This window comes from Haliotis asinina, chromosome 5, assembly GCF_037392515.1.
Source record: "Haliotis asinina isolate JCU_RB_2024 chromosome 5, JCU_Hal_asi_v2, whole genome shotgun sequence".
Classification (NCBI taxonomy): Eukaryota; Metazoa; Mollusca; class Gastropoda; order Lepetellida; family Haliotidae; genus Haliotis; species Haliotis asinina.
The window spans coordinates 55,488,369-55,512,608 of NC_090284.1; the positions used below are offsets into that span (position 1 = coordinate 55,488,369).

At 38.7% G+C, this 24,240-nt stretch overlaps 3 protein-coding genes across 4 annotated transcripts in view; all 3 read right to left on the reverse strand.

Annotated features, from left to right (window-relative positions):
* LOC137284849 (glutamate receptor ionotropic, delta-1-like) overlaps positions 1 to 12,083 on the reverse strand; it is a 41,669-nt gene extending 29,586 nt beyond the window's left edge. Inside the window, exons 1-2 of the mRNA XM_067816869.1 lie at positions 11,892 to 12,083; positions 9,057 to 9,136 (exon numbers count right to left, since the gene is read on the reverse strand). Coding sequence (XP_067672970.1) covers positions 9,057 to 9,117 — 61 coding nt within the window. The 5' untranslated portion in view covers positions 9,118 to 9,136; positions 11,892 to 12,083. The remainder of the gene's footprint in view (positions 1 to 9,056; positions 9,137 to 11,891) is intronic.
* LOC137284854 (D-beta-hydroxybutyrate dehydrogenase, mitochondrial-like) overlaps positions 1 to 24,240 on the reverse strand; it is a 183,285-nt gene that overhangs the window by 4,189 nt on the left and 154,856 nt on the right. The gene's annotated exons all lie outside the window — the stretch shown is intronic.
* The window catches only part of LOC137283764 (uncharacterized), a 36,157-nt gene continuing 34,942 nt past the window's right edge, over positions 23,026 to 24,240 (reverse strand). Inside the window, exon 5 of one of the 2 annotated variants that reach the window (XM_067815438.1) lies at positions 23,026 to 24,134. The gene's annotated coding sequence lies outside the window, so the exon portion shown is untranslated. The remainder of the gene's footprint in view (positions 24,135 to 24,240) is intronic. The other variant, XM_067815439.1, reaches the window with a different exon arrangement.

Below are 24,240 nucleotides of genomic sequence, written 5' to 3' on the forward strand. Positions count from 1 at the left end.
TGCTTTCCTAGGCAACATGACAACACAACGAACCTAAAAACGCAACGTGTTACCACAATCTATTTTTATTTATTTTGTTTGCTGAGCCTTACTCTACCTTCTTGGGTTGTAATGCTAAAGCCATGTTTCTGTTACTAAAGCAAACACCTTCTATGTTTGTATACGTATACAGTATACCTTACATCAACGAAGTAGCAAGATTTACTTTAAGAGTACATTACAGTATCTCTGAATACACAAACAGACCGGGGTGGTGGGGTAGCCTAGTGGTTAAAGCGTTCGCTTGTCACACCGAACACCCGGGTTCGACCCCCCACATAGGTATAATGTGCGAAAAGCCTATTTCTGGTGGAATGCAAAAAAAACTCACTCACTCCAAAAAGACATCAACCGAAGATGTTAAAGTAAGATTTCACTCTGTACGTGAGTGTGTCTCACAGTTTCTGAATCACATAACGTCTCTTCTGCCCCGTTCTATCTATACTGCAAAAGGCCCTTAATGAAGCCGCCCTAGATATTCCCCATTTCCCGAGTTCCCGATGGTCCGTTTCAGTTAAAAGTTATGTGTTTGTTTCAGAACAATGTCTTTTCAGAAAATAAGTGTTCGCTTAGAAATGGATCAATGAATTTGCCTGACGAGCGGTCGTTCTTTTCCTACAACGTCCTTCTGACGGAAAGTGAACAAAAACATCACACCTTACAAACTGCTACGTAAATTAAAACTGAAACGTTAACCGGGAATTAGTCATGTAGAGTAAAATTAAGTCCACGCGTTAATACAAAACACTACACGGGCATTATTATGACAGTACAATTCAGAGAGGCTATACTGAGGCAGATGACTTGGAATAGGTTCTTTGAGGCCCTTTCATTATGACAGTACAACACTGAGTGGCAGTACACATTAAACGGTGATACGAGTATACAGGAGCACTGATTATATCAATAAAGACAGTGATGATGATATTCACCCATTTGCCTTGTGCTTTGAGACGTAATGTGAGATGGGAGACAATAGTTAACTCCCTTATATACCTAAGATCAAGAGGGTCCTTGAGACACTTTCCAGATCTTTCTGTCTAATCTAGTTCAATTCAACACAAGTTTATATATAGAACATCACTGATCTATACAAGATACGTAGAGGATACTTAAACGACCTTCCGTGTATTTGAGGGAAATGAGTTCAGTATAAAACATTTATAATGTATTATACTTGGAATATTGATGCACAATAATTATTAGGGTCATATGACATAACCCTTCAGTACCTTTGACGAACGAGAGGGAATTCGTAGTAATCTGCGTTTGACAGAGTTTCTCAAAGTGCAGCAAATCTCATCATAGTCTCACTGTGATTAATACAATGTAACTTCACTTCAGACACCGCTATTGACCTGTCGTCTAACATTATTGTGCGGGGTTGGTGTGGGTTTGCGAAATGTTTAGAATGTGACATGATGCAAACACCTGTTGGCTTGGCGCTCCAGATCTGTCAAACATGCAAGTAGAATAATCACCTCGAATAAATAGTTACTAATTAGCATGACCCAACTTTAAGTACCAGAGTGATTGGTGTGAGTAAGCAGCGCTTGGCCACGGGGCGTGTTGCATTAACGGAAATAGCATATTGGAAGTTCGTTGTCGTTCCATTTGCCACACATCTTATCTTGATTGTCAAATATCACTAAATAATTAATAATAAGAGGGAGGGGAGTATTGATTGATGAATGTAGGTTCGGTGAGACTAGGCGATTTGCGACAGATGATGGATGGCTATGCCATGCTATGAGACTTGATAACCTGTAACCTGGAAATCGAAACACAAGGACTGAGACTAGTACAATGTACGACACTAGTACAGTGTACTGCGCTAGCCAGGGCTCGGATCCACAAAGCGTTCGTAACCTTACGACCTGCCGTAACTCTTAAGTTTACCATATGTTTACGAACGCCGTAGCTCTACGACTGTATTGAGGATCGGGAGCCAGGTTCGATATAACTAAAGTGGCAGGTGTGAAAGTGACACTTTCTGATTTGTAGGGATATGAAACATACGCGCTTGTATCGTACGTATGACAAAGTGTGAAATGTATAGTTGTATCACTGCGGCCTGTAAAACTCAAGTGGAGTGGTTCAACAGATGTTTCGTAAACGACCATTCTCAGTCTATATAGCTGAATTTATCTTTCGTTAACTTTTCACTCACAACCTACAACATTGTGATAAGAGGACTATTGTGACATGGGCACCAAGGGGCTATTTTACTAGGATACTGGTTACAATGTGTAAATGCCCCGCCTTATCGCAGCAATATTGCGAAAACGTTTTTACTCTCTATTACTTTGCCCGTACACGAAAGAACGCAAACTATGTTTAAAACCACGATGTGAACAAGCTAAGATACATAGCGTTCACTAACATGAACGCGTTCATGTTAGTGAACGCTATGTATCTTAGCTACGCTGTGTATCTTAGCTAGATATGAACAAGCCAGAATATATAGCGTATCAGATCAGAATCTGCCAATAACAAAATAAATATTAAGCTGCAGTAAACTCCCAGGATCTCGAACCTGGAATCCTCTACATATCTCGGACTTTATCTCCGGCCCCAACCTCTTCTAATATATTAATCATTGTTTTTTGTATTGATATCTCGAAGTTCGAGACACACATACACACGATGTGTATTATACATTATTCTTCTTAAAGCTGTGAAACCTGCATAGGACAAACAAACAGTTAAACAATATTTTCTGTACCGTAGGTCCTTGGTCGATTGTGAATCAAGGCGAAATCAACAAATCAAGACATATATCAATGTGTACCTGCTGATCGACATGCGATATATTTAAAGCACCTTTTACTCAAAAGCGTCAGAATCCTTACAAAGACACACGTTTTTCTTCTAATGTGAGGCGGTGGGGTAGCCTAGTGGTTAAAGCGTCCGCTCGTCACGCCGAAGACCCAGGTTCGATTCCCCACATAGATACAATATGAGAAGCACATTTCTGGTGTCACCCGCCGCGATATTGCTGGAGCATTGCTAAAATTGACATACTCCCATACTCACTCTAATATTTAGTACTTGAGAAATGAACTGAATGAAACATTGAATATTACAGATTTTGTACCGCTTTCACGTGCCCATATTTCCTACAACGTGTTCTTGAGGCCATTTCACTTCTCGATGAATGTTTCATTGGTCCATAGGAACCCAAGTACTTGTGTGTACCTAGTGACATTCATGAAACTGGATTATACATTGGCCTTTAATCATGGTGGTTTGATCACAGCCGTGACACCCTAGGGCTCAATACATTTGTTACATTTCCACCATATTCAATTGGAAACTGCTCACAAAGTATGATATTACTGATACTAAACACGTATTAATCTGAGATTGCTTTTCTGATTACAATAGAACAGATTGTCGTAGGTTATTGATCGTTGTCACATCGCTCCGAGTGGGAAATTAAGTAATCATAGAACACTGAAATACAATTCAAACGTGTTGTAAGATTAATGTAGATGCCTGTTACAGCATAAAGTGATCATTTGTGTGTTATTTAATTTTGTATTCTCCTTATCTTGACAAACGTATGTAACTGACCACTTTATAACAAAATGTTTGTTAAAGTTTCAAACCTTAATACACAGCCAAATTGAAAGTAATCCTCTCATAGTGATGTCAAAGTCTCAAACCCAGTGCTGAAACAGTGCTTTAAGTAAAGCGCTTAAATAGTACAGCCATGATGTGATATGATGCGATTTGAAAACACATCGGCGGTCATGTAAGTCCTGAGAAGACGTAGAATTATCCTTTATGCAGCTCTTGTCTGTCAAGGCTGAGAGGCAAGTCACGTCTAAAACCAAACATCTGTTGAATATGAATGACTCCACCCTTCATCAGTCTTGTTGGAGACACAGTTGCCTGTGAAGAATTTGAGAACTTTACCTTCTTATCATTCATTGGGTAGTCACCCTAACGTTATTACCAGTAAGGCATTTTAAACGGAGAGTATGCTCAATGGTTTGAAGATGTGAGATCCATCTGCAATGTGCGTGTAAAGTCATATATACTGGCAACATTTCCCCCAATAATACCGTGTGTATATGTTGTGAATAAGATCGGTCGCAGTACAGATCCTTGCGGGACACTAGTGAGTGAGTTGGGTTTCACCCCGCTTTCAGCAGTATATCATGGCGGGGGAGGCCAGAAATGCGCTTCACACGTTGTACCCGTGTGGAGAATTGTACCGGAACGCTATAACCGCTGGGCTACCTCGCCGTCCCTTTTGTGAGACACTAAACCGAAATAGTTAGTGTGGTATGTTCACAGTATGAACATGTGGGTGGCGATCTAATGAGATGTAGACCTATAGCATTTATGCAGTGATGCCTGTCCCGGTTCTCCTAGTCTCAAGTGGGCTTGTGGGTGAGCGAGTATGGATTGCCTCTAGCAATATTCCAGCAATGTCTCAGCAGTGAGACACTAAACATGGGCTTCACACAGAGTATCGATGTGGGAAATCAAACCCAGTTTTTAAGTTTGACAACGAGTGCTTTACCCACTGGGCTAATGACTTATCGGGGTTGATGAGTAGTTTGGTAGTTTATACACACATCTTTAATGTTTTAATGTCATTAGACACATGCTGCCGACAGGCTAGAACCAGATATCTCCAATGTCAATTTCACACGATACTTTCCGACACATTTAGCATCAGTATGCTGGATGACAGCTTCTTATTATTGTCGCACAGAGCGACGATTCCCAATGTATGTAATACATTAGAAGCTGTCGTCCATGTTTCATGTAGAATAGGTCTTCAACAATCCATGCCTGCCACAATAGGCGACTAAGCTTATCGTAAGAGGCGACTAACGGGATCGGGTGGTCAGGCTCGCTGACTTGGTTGCTACATGTCATCGGTTCCCGATTGCGCAGATCGACGCTCATGCTGTTGATTGTCTGATGCAGACTCGATTATTTACAAACCACTGCCATATAGCTGGAATATTGCAGAGTATGGCTTAAAACCAAACTCACTCACTCAGTGTTTCATTTTTGACTCACTAACTTCTTGAATGCCGATCACACAAGTAACAAATATCTATTAATATTCTACTTATCCATGATATTCACAATGGACAACATGTCAGTATGAACACGAACGCTAAGCTGCTAACAGTCAATACAGTTATCAATTCCATCGGACCATTAAGGATGTAGCCTACGGTAGACGATCAGACGCACACGTTTCTCACGTGTCGGTGTCGCTACAGATCGTGTTACGAGGTAGTTGGACAGCTGTGCGACTGCAATAAGCAATCTCGGATTCCTCAGGCACGGTGAAACCTTTTCGAAACATCTGTTGAACCAGTGATAAAAATCGAACACGGGCAAACGGTTAGGCTGGTTGGGTTGTTCTTTAGCGTCGCAATATCCTAGCTATATGGCAGCGGTTTGTAAACAATCGAGTTTGGATTAGCGATACATTTATCAACGACAGGACCATCGATCTACGCAACTGTGACACGATGACGTGTCAACAAAGTCAGAGAACATGAAAACCCGATCCCGTTTGTCGTCTCTTACGACAAGCATGGGTTACGGAAGACCAAATCTAGCCCGGATGTTCGCGGGTTTCCGAGCAAAACGCTAAAACCTTGCACCAAGCACCTATACTCAGTGACAGGGTGTGACACTATGATTCCTAGTATATAGTGCTAGTGCCTGTCATTGACTTACAACCCTTGACGGTGGGTTTTGGCGTTACAAGGAGCGAATGAAGCAATTTTCATGAACAAATACAAGATCACATCGGTATAATCACGTTATGCTTGACAAATATTACAGCGGATTGAAACACGCAATTGCTTTTTTACCGTTGCTGCAACAATCTCAAAATGTTACAGCAATGGAATAATAAAGGTGGAAGTTTAAGGAATTCTGCTCAGTATCATGTGTAATGTGTTGAAGGATTGAAGGGCTCGGTGACTTTGCCAGACGGTATTGACTTTGCCCGCAGTATCAATCACTAAATTGTCTGGTGGAGTTGCCAGTATTTACATCCAGCCAAATTGTCGCTGGAATCTTACTGAGTGCTGCCTGAAGCAACAAACAAACAATTGTATTTGGTGGTTATAAAATATACCACAAAAACGTTCTCAGCGCCATGACATTCATAAACCTTTGATAAATGATAGACTTACGACAGGCCGTAACGTTACGGACCCTTTGTGGATCGGGACCCAGAAACTTAGCAATGTTGAGTCTCGACACAAAGAATCTTTGAATGCCTAATTGACACAGCTGGTCTCAGTGACAAGCGGCGTTCAAACACCTGACCTACCCTGTGTCCCTTGGTACTGTTAATTACAATAGCCCATATATGACATGCAGCATGCACTTATGTCACATGTAATGTTTGGAAGGAAGAAAAGACGGCATTTGACGCTATTGATTTCCGATGTTGACTGCGACGTGCACCATTAGCGAAGTTTACACTTATAACATCTATCAAGAAAACACCATGTGCTATAAATGTAAACAAAGATTCATGATATTTCATAATAATTCTCTTTGATGTTGGAATAAATGTGCGCATCTTCTTCAAAGCCTGCGCGGACTTTTATTAGGAATCTGCATGTTCCATGATACCCTAAACAGAGCACAATTACAAAAATGTACAAGCATGCACTGTATACAAGGGCGTAGCGAGCTGTCAGTATAATCATGACAATTTATTCTTCTTTGGAGAAGATGTTTTTGTTCTAATGTGTATGTACATTGTACTTTGTGTATCAGTGACTAAATGACAAGATGGCCCCAGATGCAAGGACACAAAGATGAAAAAATACTATAACCTCGGACTTAGTGACACATAGAAGTAATGACACCAAGGGTTCCTTTCACGAAGCAACCTTTGCTAAGATTACTCCCATTCTTTAACATTGCACTTTAAGTTACCTTATACTTACGTAACGTTAGTTCAGTGTTGAATGGGAGGTAAGGTTCACCTTTGTGAAAGGAACCCTTCCACTCTAGAACTAATGACACAATGAATCAAGTAGAAATATTTGCGACGTAACCATAAGTTTCTTTCTACCACAATGTCGACTTGTATCTCATTTCATCATAACGGTATGCTCTGAATGGAGTCCCGTGAAGGTCCGGGGTAGAATAGGTCTTCAGCAACAGGCGACTATGCTTGTCGTGAAAGGCACTAAGGGGATCGGGTGGTCAGGTGTGCTGACTTGGTTGACCACATGTCTTCGGTTCCCACTTGCGCAGATCGATGCTCATACTGGTGACCTCTGGGTTGTCTGGTCCAGACTCGATTATTTACAGCCCGCTACCATATAGCTGGAATATTGCTGAGTGCAGCGTAAAACTAAACTCACTCTGAATTTAAGTTTCGAGTTAATTTGCATTTCATCGGTCCGCTTAAGCTTCTGCGATGCATTGGTTGAAATGAACCTGTTGTCACAACCTAATTGCCAACATAACCATCCTTACTGGATGAATATCGGTTTTCGTGTCTAATGGACGTAAATGACATAAATTATTCATATACATTCACCAGTTAGAATCCATCCTCGGTGTCATGGTTGTCATTATCTTCAGAAATATATATCCTGATGAACTTCATGAGCAGATTATGGTGTATCAAAGGTTGGGTTTAGGGTCTGACATTACCTTGATCATATTAGCGTATTTTTGTGACTAATAGTAAAATAAACAATGGCGTTGTGGCGTCCCTGGAACGCATTCAAAACAGATAGTTAACTCTTTTGAGAACCAAGTAAATCTGGGTTTTACTAAAGCGATGATAAACACAAATGCACTTTGAAAATGTTCTTTATACCCGTACAAGTGCTAGAGCTATTGAGTATACAAAAAACGATTTTCTGGTGTCCCCCGCCGTGATATCGCTGGCATATTGCTACAAGCGGCGTAAAACTAAACTCACTCACTCATGAGTATACAATGAAATGTACATATATGTGGTAACCCAAAAGATATTCCCAACTTAACCATTAAAAGTAAACATCACCGCGGTATTTATTGTTTGATGATAATGACCAGACTAAGTATGACTGACACATCAGAAAGCCAAAATGGTAACTGAAAACGCTACAACCTAAAGACGCGTCTATTTTTTTGTAACTCTATAAAAACAGTTATTTATGAGAGTACAGCAAATGTTCCACCATATTCATATCTCAAATATCAATTAAAACAACACAAGGTTTGAAATTTTATATTTCCTGTTATCATTTAACATACGGATTTAGTAATTAAACGTCTGTCATACCCTAGTGACGTAGATATGCGGAAACTGCATCTATGTCGAAATCAAGTGACAGAAAATCGTTATTGTACCAGTACCTTTAAATATTCAAAGATTAGTTGTGGGTTCGTGTTGGGGTTTTTGTTGTGAGTGTTTGAGTGGATTGTTGTGTTTATGGGATGGGTTTTTTTCAGTTGTCTGTGTGATTGGTTAAATATTACCTTTAATCATTCGTCTGCTTGCGTTTTGTGATTGCTATATTCTTTAATCTTCTTCTTCTTTTTTTTTTTTTTTTTTTTTTTGTTTTGTTGGCGCATATATTTCTTGGAAAGAAACTGAATTAACCAATATTTAGGATACTGTAAAAACAAAGGCATGAAGAACTTCAAAAACCTCCAGCTCAAAGGTTTTTTGATCTAGGTTACAAAGTTAAACCAGCCACAACAATCAAGAGTGATAAAAAAAGTTACGTTTTTGTAAACCTTCAGGCAGTTTTTTCTAAATATCACTTTTCATAACAACCCACATGTGATCACAAACTATGACCTTAAAGAAACAGGTATACCGTCGCCAATACCATTATCTGATACAGCCTGCAATAGCGTGGTCATTAACATGTGTAAGTCCAAAACGGTGTGTGCCCCTTTTCCAAACCCCTTGCCTAATTCCAGTTTGTGACATTAAATTTTGTGTATTGTATCAACCTTCAGCATATGTCATACGTTGACGTCATAGAACACGTGGTGATACTTACATATATTCAAACTCACTGCAAGTGCCGCAGATACTGTTAAAACCGTTACCCAGAGACACATGGTTCCGGAATGTTAGTTCCTGGAAAAAAGAACATTTCAAACGTTTATATATTTCACATGCATCATGGTGAAGGTCAGAATAGTATTCAATATGGTAATGCATGAATGATTATGGGTAGGGTACTGCTGATTTCGTCAACTAGATCACTAGCACTTGCATACGGCGTCCATTGAGCAGGTGAATGAGTGAGTTTAGTTTTACGCCGCACTCAGCAATATTCCAGCAATATAGCGACGGTCTGTAAATAATCGGGTCCGGACCAGACAATCCAATGACCAACAGCCTGAACATCGATCTACGCAGTTGGGAACCGATGGCTTCTGTCAACCAAGTCAGTAAACCTGACCATCCGATTGCGTTAGTCGCCTCTTACGACATTCATTGTGGCCTTCTGTGGCAACACTGGGTGGCTAAAGACCTATTCTATACAGGGTACACATTTCAGGTGTGATGCTTTCATTTCAGATTCGTTCATTAGGTCAGTCATGTGTAATGTTATGCCTGGCTGCTAACTTATAATGGAGTCAAAACTTTTTCAGAAAACCTGAAAGCAGTGTAAATATTTCCAAACTCAACATTCCATTGCCGTTTTACATATATATGTCTTGATAGTTCTGTGTCAAGCGTTATGTGTGTTGAGCGTAATCAATAAAGCTGAGCCGATGCACAGAGAGCGCGTGTATCTCTGTCCTAATGGCGATCTATGGTTAAATGTTTCTCTAGAATTTGTGTTGGGTGTGTAAAAACAGTTCCGAACCAAAATAGTTCAATTAATTGCGCAACTGCAAAAGTCGCATCGTATGCGGTGTCATGAACCATGTGTATATATTAGTTTTAACAGCAGTAGCTGAAGCTGGCGGTACTGGTAGGACAAGGCATGTTTACTCTTCTCCTGAACACCCGTTGTCTATACATATTTTTGGTTTAGAACAGTTGGCAACCTGAACTTTCAATTTGGGTAGACAGTATAAGCCTTCAGAAACATTTCAAAGACAGACTTGAACATGAACATGAATGCACTGCCATTTCTCTTAATCACCACCCCTAACCACAACGTAAGGGATGCATGTGCACAACGCACTAGCCCATGCAGGTACATGGGGGGTGATTGTGTATTTTGGAAGTTTTCAAGACGATTGATAAGTCACTGTAAACCTTTTATTTTGACAATCTTTTTGTATAATAAGTTTAAGTCTAAGTGCTTGTTTCTAGCCGTTTTTGTGTTCTTGTTCCCTTTATTTTTTGTTTGTCTGGTCGGTTGGATGGTCTTTGTTGTTTGTTTCGTTCTGACTTCTGTTGTTGTTGTTTGTTGGGAGGGGTGGGGTGGGTGGCGTTTTGTTTTGTTTACTTTGAGGGGTTTTTTTTGTTGCTTGGTTTTTGTTTGTTTGTTGTTTTGGTTTGTTTTACTTGGGTGGGTAGGGTGGGTGGATGGGATTTGTTTGGGTTTGTTTCTAAAATGAAATCGAACACATGCAAAGTTCACGTTACACACCAACCATCTTTCTTTCAAGAGCGACTACTGTACGACAACTATGATCATAAGAAAGTTTAAGTGGTGATGAACTCTCACAACGTTCGTTATTATCATATCAACATTGATTGACACCGTTATATCCCTCATTTTTTTTCATTCGTAAACATTAAAATGAAACTCCCTTACCTTTTTAAGAGTATGATACACACTGCTATTTTTCCTGTTACGTCCTGAAGATAATATTTGGTTGGCTAATAAAAATGGATTATTCTTGATTCACAGTTTCGCAGTGCCAACATCTATTTCACCCAAATGATTGCTTCAAACGGAGCGTTATGACACGATGCGAATATGTACAATAATGTCATTAATCAATCGTTGGGGTATCATTTTTGTACAGGATACGGGTATACGGGATACTGATCAGAAATGTATGCCTTTTTCAGATTGTATATGTAAATTAAAACATAAGGAAATCACATCAGTGTTTCAAAGTCTTTATATAAATAGTATTGAACAATAGTTTATTTAAAGATAAGGTATGACAATGATGAAATAGCTGACTCAGTAAGGAGACCCACTATTTAAACACGGGTCATGTGATCGATATCGACTAGAGCACGCGACTACCACAGTCATACACTTTTCCCTCTGAGTGTGTGTTAAGAGACACGATCAGTCTCGAATAAAAGTCATTACCACAAAAACACTGTTCACACACGCGCACACACACACACACATAACCACACTCGCACGCACACAACCACACACACGCAACCACACACGCACGCACACCACACACACACAACCACACACGCAAGCAAATTTCGACACACACGCACACACACACAGCCACAACCACACACGCACACACACACACACAGCCACAACCACACACGCACGCACGCACGCACGCACAGAACTACACACAGGTGCGTTTTATTCAAATATTTCTAAATATTTCACTTTTGTGTCAGACTTATTAAGGTTCATATTACAGATTCGCAACCCATAACGTAACCTTGTAACGCAATAGTTAATAAAGTTTTAGATATACAAGCATATGTGACTATCTTGTGCAATCATAACAGAGTATACAAAGTATATATCAATGGTATATATAAAATGTATACCACTCGCTACAATGTCCGTTTATACACTTATTACTGCGTTAGAACATTTGAGAATCTTTCAAAGTGTTATTGAACTATATAAGGTCACTACGATGAACATAACAGTAAATGAAATAGCAACACAGCTTTGTCAAGAGGTTCCAAGAGACAACATGTTGACACTTACCTTCAGAGCGGCAACTACAGCGACGCGTTATCTTACGTAATCGTCACAAAGGCAACTATAAATATTCAGCAAAATATAAAATAAACATAGAACACATGAGAAGACAGAGGTACATCCTCCTCCACATCGCAACAGTGGCATCCAATATTAGTCAGTGATGTAGTTGCCGACATCGCGATCGATACCACCAACCCTGCAGACCGCTAGGTGGCAGTAGAGATGCTTATGTAAATAATGCCAAAATAAATACCCTGGGTAGAGAAGACCACGTATGAAGATTACGATAATGTCTCAGGTAAAAGCGCAATCTATAAATCTATACATTTTCAGAGTGTGGGAATCATGAAATACAGATCGAAGACTCATTGTGAGAGTTAACATTGAACTGTCGGCAGTGTTTTTTTTCTAATGAAGTGTTTAAAAAGGATGGTGCTTGATAATCGTTAAAGTGAATCTTGCCAACCACTTGTAGGACTCACCTGGAAGTTTTCACACATATTGATGTCACAGCAAATATTACGCATTAATATTCCTTAAACGATATGCATTTTAGGTGACAAATATTGTATTTGAGTCAAAGATGTGTTGTTTATTTGGAGCTTGTGAAAACTGTTCCTTGTAGATGAACTCATTTGACTATTTATTCTATTTATCGTGATCCGATATTTATTCGATTGGTTCATTAAGTCAATAACGCTAGCTATTTTGCTGACATTTTTTTTTTTTATCAAAACAGGAAGTGAATATTATTTTTATTGCTTTGTTTTTTTTTAAATCATAGATGCATCACTTTTCATTTCAACAGTATAATTCTACCAAACGTACTCCTTGTTGTTGACATATTTCACTGCGCTTATCGGATATAAAAAATGAAAATAAATTAATAAAGTGAAATAATAAAAATTTCATTCTATGCTCTTGGGGAATGGGCAGCTTAAACTTCCTCATATAACGCAAGAAGGGTAACAATCGCCCTCTCCTCCTACCGGGTACCCATTCACTGCCAACTTATTTCGAAAAGCAGTTTAAGCAAACACCAATTGTACATGTGCTTCAGAATGAAACGGGACTAACTCTTAGAGGTGAAACTTGAAAAACTATAGAGCCATCCTACGGTTTTTCGGGATCCAGGTAACTTGATTTCGTCTAATTTGTTCATTTGAATTATAAATGACTGAAATCTACATATACGTCTTTCAAGCAACAAAATAGAACTGTCTCATTTTCACAACTAGTGTAACGTATCTTCAGGCGATGGAATCAGACGTCTTGAATACTCCATAGCGTGTGTTGTCTCACAGCTCTTCAAGCAACTTAATGAAATCAATGAATTGACCCCGTTTGACCTCGACATGATGTTCAAGATCCTTATCTGTGGCGATGTGGGAAGTTGGAACAGCTGACAATACATCATATCGACCGATAAGTGATATGAGGAAACGTAGATTAATGTAAAGTAACGATTGTGTCAACGCTGACCGATTTCACTTGAAACTGATCCAGCCTGTTTTCAAAATCTCTGTTTGCTTTTGGATGTTAGTTATAATGAACACTAATTTGCACAGAAATCTAACATGTGAAACTGTTGGTTGGTTTGTCGCTTAACGCAGAATCCAGGAATATTCGAGCTTTATGGCGGCTGTCTGTAAATAATCGAGACAGGACCACTCAGTCCAGTGATCAATAGCATGAGCTTCGAACAACGCAATTGGGATACGATGACATGTGCCAATCTAGTCAACCAACCCAGTGAAGCACCAACACAACAGGCTAACAAAGCTGTTAGTTGAATGGTCACGCTGAGCAATATTCAAGCTACATGGCGGCGGTCTGTGAATATTCGAGTCTGGACCAGACACTAGTAATGAACATCATCAGCGCTATTGGGATACAATGACATGTATCAACCAAGCCAGTGAGCCTGATCACCCCATCCCGTTAGTCGCCTCTTACGACAAGCATGGAGATCAATTCTAACCGGGATATTCACGGTTCTCAGTGAGAGTAGAGTGTACAGTTCATGGATATGATGGTTAGGGGCCAAGACGAGCAGTCGTCTTTGGAACAACTAGATCCATCTTTTCCAGTATCCTCGAGGGATAGCCTAAATGTTAAAACGCACGCTTATCACGCTAAACACCCTGGTTCGATTCCCAACACAGATATAATGTAAGGAGTCGATGTCGAAGCGTTGGCCCCTAACACCGTCCGACTCCCCATAAGACAACAATTTAGACAACAAAGTTTATGTGAAGCCCAGTTCTGGTGTCCCCCGCCATGATATTCTGAGATATTGAAATATAAATGCTGACTACTCACTCTAATCCGGAGTCTTGGTAACATAATGGCTAAAGCGTATGCCCGTCATGCTGTAGATCCGGGTTAGATTGCTATCATAAGTTCAGTCCTAATATCACACAACTGGGACCATTTAAGGCATTCCGGAAGTGGGCTGTACTATTTTGCACACTGGCGTCGAAATGGCCCAGTACAGGCAAAGAAGTATGGCCAAGTACATAGCCGTAATCGGTTGCAATTTGGCCCTTCACAAGTTGGCCGGCACTGACCCAGTTAGGTTTAATGCAGTTTCTACCATTTAAAACTAGGGGAGTCTAAAAACAAAGTCTAAAAACATGAAAACATGACGAATGATTCTTTCATTACTTCTCGGCGTCGAACTTACGTTCCTCCTGTGTACTGGGTCCTTGAGTAATTTACCATCACATCCATCAAGTATCTCATTCTCAACATTATCATCGTCGTCGTCAAATACAACGCCATCATTAGCATCGCAATAGTAATCATCATCACTGGCATACACAGCATAAACACTGGGCTGACTAATTTATAAGATTCAGAAGCTTCAGCGGTGCCATCATGCATTTTGTCATCTTGTTCAGTGTTTTTTCACAAATTCCCAATCCGTGTCGATAACCCATAACAGTTTCAAAATTCAACTGACACGATTGTCCTTTTCAAAGCATTTTCAAAATTTCGTTTGCTTTTGATTCAATCTTTCGAAGTGTTGTCCAGTTTGACATGACATCTTGTATGAAACAGTACTGTAAGCTAAGCCATATATTGAATTTACGTTTTTGAATGAGGCATGTCAACAGGTCAACCATGATCGAACATGTCACACGTACTGAATGTTTCAAAATCATAAAATGTCCTTGTCCCTTGTCAAAAAGCAGTGATTCAAAACAAATACGGTTACTTTTCAGTTTCACATTTACAATCAGAAATTTAAAAAACGTCACAGTCTACACCTGTCTTAAGCCACGGACATGGTCCTGAGATAATTTCCCACAATTCACCAGACAGGAAATGCACTGCCTGTACAGGGTCGGAATGGTATTGCGGTGCAGTATTTACGGTAACCGCCCATTATTGCTTGCCCGGTACAGTTTTGCCTGGAACGGAACACTACCGGGAAACAATCATTGGTCCAGTACTGGCTCTATACTGTCGTGCATTGTGCCAGTACTAACGGTACAGGACAGAACGATGCCAGTACTGGACCAGTTATGAGATGCTAGCTGGGACGTATCCTGTAGTTACAGCGTCTTCTATTATCCCTGGATGTGCGGAGCCCATCTCTGGAGTCCCCCACCCCCCGCGATATTTGTGGAATGTTGCTAACAGCGGCGTAAAACCATACTCACTTCTTGTTGGAGAAACTCCATGCGTCAAAGGGTTGACCCTCTATTACTACTACTGTTGTGGTTTAATCACGACGGTCAAAAGTGTGGTCAGCTGGTATCGCGATTGTTTTTGGCAAAAAAAATTGTTGACCGTGTCTGCCATGGGCTAACACTGACCATTGCCCTATCCGCGGAACAGATTTCTGTTTTAAGCGGAAATGCCCGATCATGTTCAGATTGGTATATGTAATTCGTTAGCAGATAGATTGTTCATGAATGTGATGAAATATAAAATATGTTTCTGTTCTTCTCTGATAATAAATGATCAACAGCTTACTAAACAGATAGCTAAATGTCTCATAAAGTGTTTTCGAGAAAAGAAATTATTACAAAGTGAATTAAGAAACGTACACCTCCTTCCGAAGTGTATCGCGCAGAGCAAATGCAGTGTGGATATGTGTCTATGGATCGATGGATCGATCTGTGCTTCACGGACGCTCGAGAGTTGGTTCACACTCTTTTACGAGAGCTTCATCTCTTTCCGAAGATAGAGCATAACTTTGATCAGTTCAGACCATTGCTAAAAATATTCGAATTTACTTTATCCAAATTTGATAATTCAATAAATCTATTAATATAACGAAGTCTAGAAATATTCTGAATTATACTTTTGACTTAAAATAAAACAATAAAACAAGGTGATATAAAAGAAAGTGTAATCCCTAATATAACATACACTGGACAAAAATAGGGATATATCCAAATTTTGAATAATGATCTATTTATTCATTGACACACAGCTAAAATATCAATCATAAACATACCAATATCCCTGACGTATTTTGTCCAGTATATGTTACACTTTACCACTTTCTAAATGGCATTGTGTATTCATGAAAGGAGATGCAATGTCAGCCTTTTAGGTAAGTCTGGCAGGAATTTTGTTCCAACCTGTGTTACACCAAACACACTGGAGACATGGAAGAAACACAAGTGAACATGTATTCTTGTAAACATTGTTTATTGTCAAAAAATATATTATCCGAGTCTTCCGTTTTCTCTCATTGTTAAACAAGTAGATACAACATGGACCATGTATGGATGGAGTGACTGGTGACATAGAACAAATATCTACTGGAGTGAACGGTCACCTAGATGTGAACAGATCTTATGTGGCAAGTCATACAAAGTCCTGTGACAATGGTACTGAAATTACATTTTACACTTAAATTACAGATTAATAAAAAAAACCCAAATTATAAAGATGCTCACTGGTTATTTCCCATCTTTAAGGAAAAAATGAATGAGGACGACTGAAACGAGTTAATGCCTGAAGGTGGCGAGAAAATACCAGAAGTATCAGCCAGAGACCATGATGACATTAGAGCAAATATTGTAATGCATTCAAAGATAACACGAGTTGTAAGGTCGACTGGAATAATCAGACAAAAGATGTGGATACCTGTTGTGGGGAAGCTCAAGTTCACCGCCAGTACTGTTACAATAACTAGTACAATAACAGTACTATGACAGTGGACAGTACAATATCAGTATCCTGTACACTACCAGTACTCTCACAGTAACCAGTAGACTTCCAGTACTGTCACAGTAACCAGTAGACAGCCAGTACTGTCACAGTAACCAATAGAAAGCCAGTACTGTCACAGTAACAAGTAGACAGTCAGTACTGTCACAGTAACCAGTAGACAACCAGTACTGTAGACAACCAGTACTGTCACAGTAACCAGTAGACTATCAGAACTGTCAGTCAATGTCAATGACCATATGACTGCCAGTACTCTGACAGTAACAAGTAGACAGTCAGTACTGTCACAGTAACCAGTAGACAACCAGTACTGTCCCAGTAACCAGTAGACTATCATTACTCTGTCAATGACCATATGACTGCCAGTACTCTGACAGTAACACGTAGACAGTCAGTACTTTAACAGTAACCAGTAGACTACTAGTACTGTCACAGTAACCAGTAGACTATCAGAACTGTCACAGTAACCAGTAGACAACCAGTACTGTCACAGTAACCAGTAGACTATCAGTACTATGTCAATGACCATATGACTGCCAGTACTCTGACAGTAACAAGTAGACAGTCAGTACTTTAACAGTAACCAGTAGACTACTAGTACTGTCACAGTAACCTGTACTGTCACAGTAACCTGTAGACTATCAGAACTGTCACAGTAACCAGAAGACTATCAGAACTGTCACAGTAACCAGTAGACAGCCAGTACTGTAGACAACCAGTACTGTCACAGTAGCCAGTAGACTATCAGAACTGTCACAGTAACCAGTAGACTATCAGAACTGTCACAGTAACCAGTAGACTATCAGAACTGTCACAGTAACCAGTAGACTACCAGTACTATGTCAATGACCATATGACTGCCAGTACTCTGACAGTAACAAGTAGACAGTCAGTACTTTAACAGTAACCAGTAGACTACCAGTACTGTCACAGAAACCAGTAGACTGCCAGAACTGTCACAGCAGCCAGTAGACAACCAGTACTGTCACAGTAACCAGCAGACAACCAGTACTGTCATAATAACCTGTAGGCAACAAATACTGTCACAGTAACCTGTACAATATCAGTACTAAGTCAGTGACGACTAGACCACGAGTACTGTCACAGTACTTAGCACACTACCCACCCTGTAACAGTAACCTGTACATCAATGGTACTGGGCCTTTTTTTGTAATAGCAGAACACCACCAGTACTATAACAGTAATTTGTACACTGCAAGTGAACCAGTGGCAACATGACAGTGAGCATTACTGTGTCAGTACTGTTACAGTAACCAGTACACCTTCAGTACTGTATGACAGTAACCAGTACACCTTCAGTACTATATGGCAGTAACCAGTACACCGTCACTACTGTATGACAGTAACCAGTACACCGTCACTACTGTATGACAGCAACCAGTACAAATGCAGTACTGTATGACAGTAACTGATATACCCTCAGTACTGTCAAAGGTCAAAGCAACCATACAACATCAGGACCGTGGCAGTATCTTGTACACCACCAGTAGTATGACAGTAGCCAGTATTCACTCTTTGTTTCATAAGGCAAAACTGAGATCCAACAAATCATATCACAATTTATGTCAGGAGTATTTGGTCAAACATAACTTTTGCTATTTTCAACATGAAGAAATCCAAAGCACAGCATAAAAGAGCTTCCATAGTCTACAGACACCTTGTCCATATTACATATCCAATTTTTCTCATAAACCTTTGAATCCTATAGAAAATATATATTTGTTCTAGAATGGTGAATAGACAACTTCTTTGTTGAACACTGTTTGCTGTACTTTGCACTTCAATCACAACTTGAGATTTTACTGACATTAAAAGTAATATAACAGTGTATACTTAAAGTAACTAATTGTTCAAGTTATAAATCCACATAACTCTCCTGTTTACATTATGGGATTTCTACTTTGTAAAATGACAACAAAGTGTAAATGAGAAAATAACACAGTACTCGCATTGCACACAAGCCATAAGCTACGCAAGGCGCTAACATGTCATCTATAAAGTCGCAATTAATTCTTACCATCATATTACCAACACAAACAAACTGCCGACCAATGATTGTTTGAAGGAATGGGTTCAGCCAATCACGCTGAATTACAGAATGAAAATGTTTGATATTTACTAACAATTTGAAATGTGAAATATCAATCCTGTTAAGCTGTGTAGATATTTTTATAAGAGGTCAAGTTATATGCTGTGTCACTTGTGAAAATATGATGAGAAGCATTTCTTGTGATTTACCGATGAAAAACAACATGATAAAAATATGTACAATATGGCCCTCATTCACTAAGGCTTAAAACATTGTTTGTGATGTCGCTGAAAAGTCAAAGAGTGCTGATTATGCATACAAAAGTATCAAAATTAGATCATGAATAAATAACTCTGAGTGAAAACCTGCTAAAGCATTGTGACTAGAACATGAGTACACAGAGTCTGTGGTCGGTATCACATATGCATCATTGTTGAATTTTCTGGAGTTGCCTTCCCAAATTCTGTTATCGGAGCTAAGCTACTGTTCCAAACTCATACTTTCACGTAGACTGACAACATTTGCAAAGCCAAGATATGTTGGTAGATGGAATACAACAACTTTCTAAACCTGCCAGTCTACACCTGGGCAAAGTTCAAAAGGCAATCTTTGCAAAAAGACAAGGGAGCCGTGGTGCACAGTTCACTTTGTGAAACAAAACCATCATTGATAAAGACAACAAAGATGTACATACTCCCCTGAATCCACAGGGAAACTAACAGAAGGTAACTAATAGCAAAGCATGTATTCAAAATTGTCAATAAAAACAATATTTACCACAAGTATACAAAGGTGCTGCATGTAATATAAGTGAAAACAAGTGCATGCATGAAAACATCTGAATCTACCTAAAACTAAGTTCAGCGTGTTCTTTAATTAAGAAAGGGATATTACTTCTGTTTGCAGCCGTGGGTTAAGGAATCAAATAGGCATTGGTTCAGCATGATACGTTTCTGCTAGACAGTGAAATCAAGTAAACCAACACCATAGCATTCCCTGTCTGGATTAGTGTGTGTCCAGTTTAACAAATAATGACAACAGTGGAAGCTGTCTATACTGGCACTCATTGGGATTGAATAAATAATCCAGTGTAGAAAATGTGCCAGATTGTAAAGCTGATGATGAATGTACAACGGACGGGACTGAGATTGCATGCTGGTGTTGACAACTTGCCGGATTGGGCAGATGCTGGTTTTGACAGCTTCCATCATACAGATTCATGTCTTACTGTACTAATGAAAGCATCCCCCAGCAGAAATCTTCACGTCAGCAGGGTCCACGCTAACATAGCCTCTTCTTGTAGGGCACCACTTAATGCAGATATAGTCAATGGCCCCCAACACAGATGGAAATGAATACTTCTTTGTATGTCAAGCACACTGTGGTAAACAAGCCAGAATCATGGACAAAATGTTTTGAAACATTTAGGGATAAATGTAGTACAGCATAGTTCAATATGTAAATCAGTTGTATTCACATTGAACAAAAAGTATTTTAAAAAGATCTAAAATGTCATACTCTATTTTAACATGTTTAACAGCAACAAAGTTCTTCTAAAAGCTACAGGACTAGAATCAACATGAAAGAAAAAGCAGTACAATGAACATTGCTTCACTTATATATACATCTACAATACCAAATTAATAAAAGCTCCTCAGAGATCTCCAGCATGAAAGTGTACTACCACCAATATGACAAGATGCCTCACTGGGTCAAAATATGACAACCGATAATTAACACGTCCATGCACAAATACATGATAACTTTCATCACAAAATCTCCACAGCATGTTCTTTTGTTCTGAATAAAAAAATAATAACATTTTCTTAAAACAACACGATTCCTTAATAGACTACATCAAGTACATGAATTAATTTAGCCATTATTTCATTATTAGCATTTCTAAACATTCTGAGGACCATATACTGGTATATATCTGTATTGATATTTGCTATACTGATGCGAGACACAACAATGAGATCGATAAAACCAACAATGTATCTGGAAGCCCTCACTTCATTTTCTAAAATTAATCCAGTTGTCAGATGTGTACACTGAAGTGTACCATGATGTGATTAATATCTTTGGTGGCACTGCATAGTTCTTTATGACAGTTTCATTAATTTTCTTAGAGGTTGATAATACTGATAATAATTTACCTTAATTTGAAAACATCTGATCCAGTAGTAGTAGTAGTAGTAGTAGTAGTAGTAGTAGTAGTAGTAGTAGTAGTAGTCTCACATATGATGATGACAGTCACAAGCGTGCCTTGGTCCGTTTCATGAGTTATCTCCCTTACACTATAGTCAATGATTCATCAATGGTGGCAAGGATGCATATATATATATATATATATATTACATATTGACAAAGCTGTTCCACAGATTACATTGTCATAATTACCAAGAGAGTGATCTTGTCAGTGTGTTACATCTTTACTCCTTGAGATAATAAAAATATAGAAATCGTAGTTTTCAAAATATAAATACATAGTCTTAACCTTGTGATAATTAGGTTGTCAACTCTTGAGTGACAAGGGCCAGTGTAAAACAATAAACAGGTGCTTTTTGTGGGGTCTTCTGAATCAGGGAGAACAGTAGGTTAAATATTTTGCTCAAAATGTCATGGTGAGATGCATCACAATGGCTTAGGATCACAAAGTTACAGCTACACACTACATTTACACACAGGTATATATCAAAATTGTTTCATGAAAATATAATATCTAGTAATTTGATGACATGATTAAAAGTATAAAATCTTTGTAACAGTATAGAAACAGGAACATTATACTAAAAAGAGAATTATTTGTGCATACTCTGTTGTATAATGAGCGTCTCATACAGTCATAATAATGTTGTGAAAAATATACTTTTTACACAAAAATTTGATAACATCATCAATAGTTTTTGTTGTGAGAAACCTTTCCCAAATGGAATCGTAGAAGTTACATTGGATTATAATACAGGGATACACTCTGCTAAAGATGAATATTGAAATCTTATTAACAATGAGTGGAGTACTATCACCAATGGTTACTTACAAAATGTCTTGATCTAAGTTAATATTGCAGAGTATCAAATGCTTCTCTACCTCAACTGTACAACTATTTCAACCATTATCCATTCAAATTGACAAATAAACGAAACTGTTGCCATCGTGGTCCCATAAATTTATGCAAACTGCAACGTAAATTACTGGTCTCTGATCTTGGTCCAAAACACATAACATATGCAACAATATTCAATGATTACTCAGTAAAACTACACAAACACACAATATCTACAAGTTATACAGTTTGATTTATTACTAGTTTTGTGTTAAATCAATGTAAATTTTTGCAACCATTCATTGATTTTTCTCACTTGAATGTACTCCCCTTGATAATTAGTAAGCTGAAATATCTTTGCTATCACCGGTCCGGCAATGGAATAACCAGGATGAAGGTCATATACGACGTTCCAGACCACGAGTGCTGTTGTGCAAAGCGATCTTAGTACTAAGGTGACTCTAACTCCCATACCTTAACATAGACTTAAGACAGTCTTAGCACTAAGGTTGTTTTGTTCAACAGTATTCCGAATAACACACAAAACATATCATGACTTTGTAGTACTGAAGTTAACATTCACAACCATTTGCTTGGTTAATACATGAGCACTTTCATATTGGTCTCCTGATATGTTCAACATTGTGTGATGCATTGATCATGAAACTTTAGGGACCGTTCATAAATTATGGCATGAGGCGTTGATGATGACTCTTTGGAGAAGCATGTACAATGTGAATCACACCTCACCCCCAAAAATGTACGAACAACATAAAGTGACCATCCCCTCTGCATATCATGTACAAAATCAATGCAGCCCCTCCCCTTCCCCTAATTTTTAAATATTTTTATGTACAAAACTGTTGAACCCCCTACCCACTAGCCCTTATGTACAAGATTGGCGACCGTTGTCAACACCTCCCCAGAATAAAATGGGTTACCACCCTTAAATTCAGCACCACACACACACAAACACACCCCTCATCTGCCCCATGTCATAAATTATGAACAGTCTCTTAGAAGGGAAACATTACAATTCTACCTTTGGATTGCTCAAGAAATCTGCAAAACAACCAAAATGATTTGTCAAAATGAACATACCACAGAAGATGGCTTAATACTAACAGATGTGTATATGAAATGTAAGTATAAAACAGTTTGGATGAACTATTTCAGAAGTCATGCTATGATTTCATGGTGAACTTATAGCAAGTTAATTTATTGGCAGAGGTGAATGTGTTTTTGATATGGGGGATCACGCTGATTAGTGTTGAAACAAATAACAATGTACCATTAACTGTCCAATTATTTCTCCAGTACATTAATTGTATTTACAATGCCTTGAACTAAAACAAAAAAAATGCACTCATGAACAAGGGAGATAACTCTATGGATATACAATAAATGTAATGTTTTAGTACAGGCACTAACACCATTATCCAGTAAACCCATTACTTGATAGATGATGGAGACACACTGAAACATGACACTTATTGTAATAATTTAGTTTATCCAAATAATTTTTGCCCTTGTTCATCCTACTAGCCGCCAAAAGCCACAAAAGAAGAAAAGTTATAAGTGGAAAGCTTTTTCTAACAAACCATACATGAAGCTATTGTAATCCAATTGCAGGCAGGGTTTCACAAGTAACACTTTGTCAAAACCAGTCAAATTTCACCAGTTGTTTGGCATTTACTCTTACCATGTTCTACTTCACAAGCTTTTCTGTGAATCCCCTAGACATTGTATTAACAAAGAAAAGACCAGAAGTTATTCAAAGGAACTCACTGAGTCCACGTGATTCTGACAGAATCGGACTCTGTCAGAATTCAAACCTATGTACATGATGGTACGGTTGCACATACAGGCTCTGATGATGATGAACAATGATTTCTTGATTTCTGTCGAGTGTGGCTTGGATATATGAAATACTTCTTCACAGCTGATGCAAAACCTGAAAATATTTGTTCTATAGTAAATTTCAAAATTAACAAAGAACATTTTGGTTTTGATGTTCTAAGGACAGCAAATGGATAAATAAGGTCTGAGTCACTTTATAT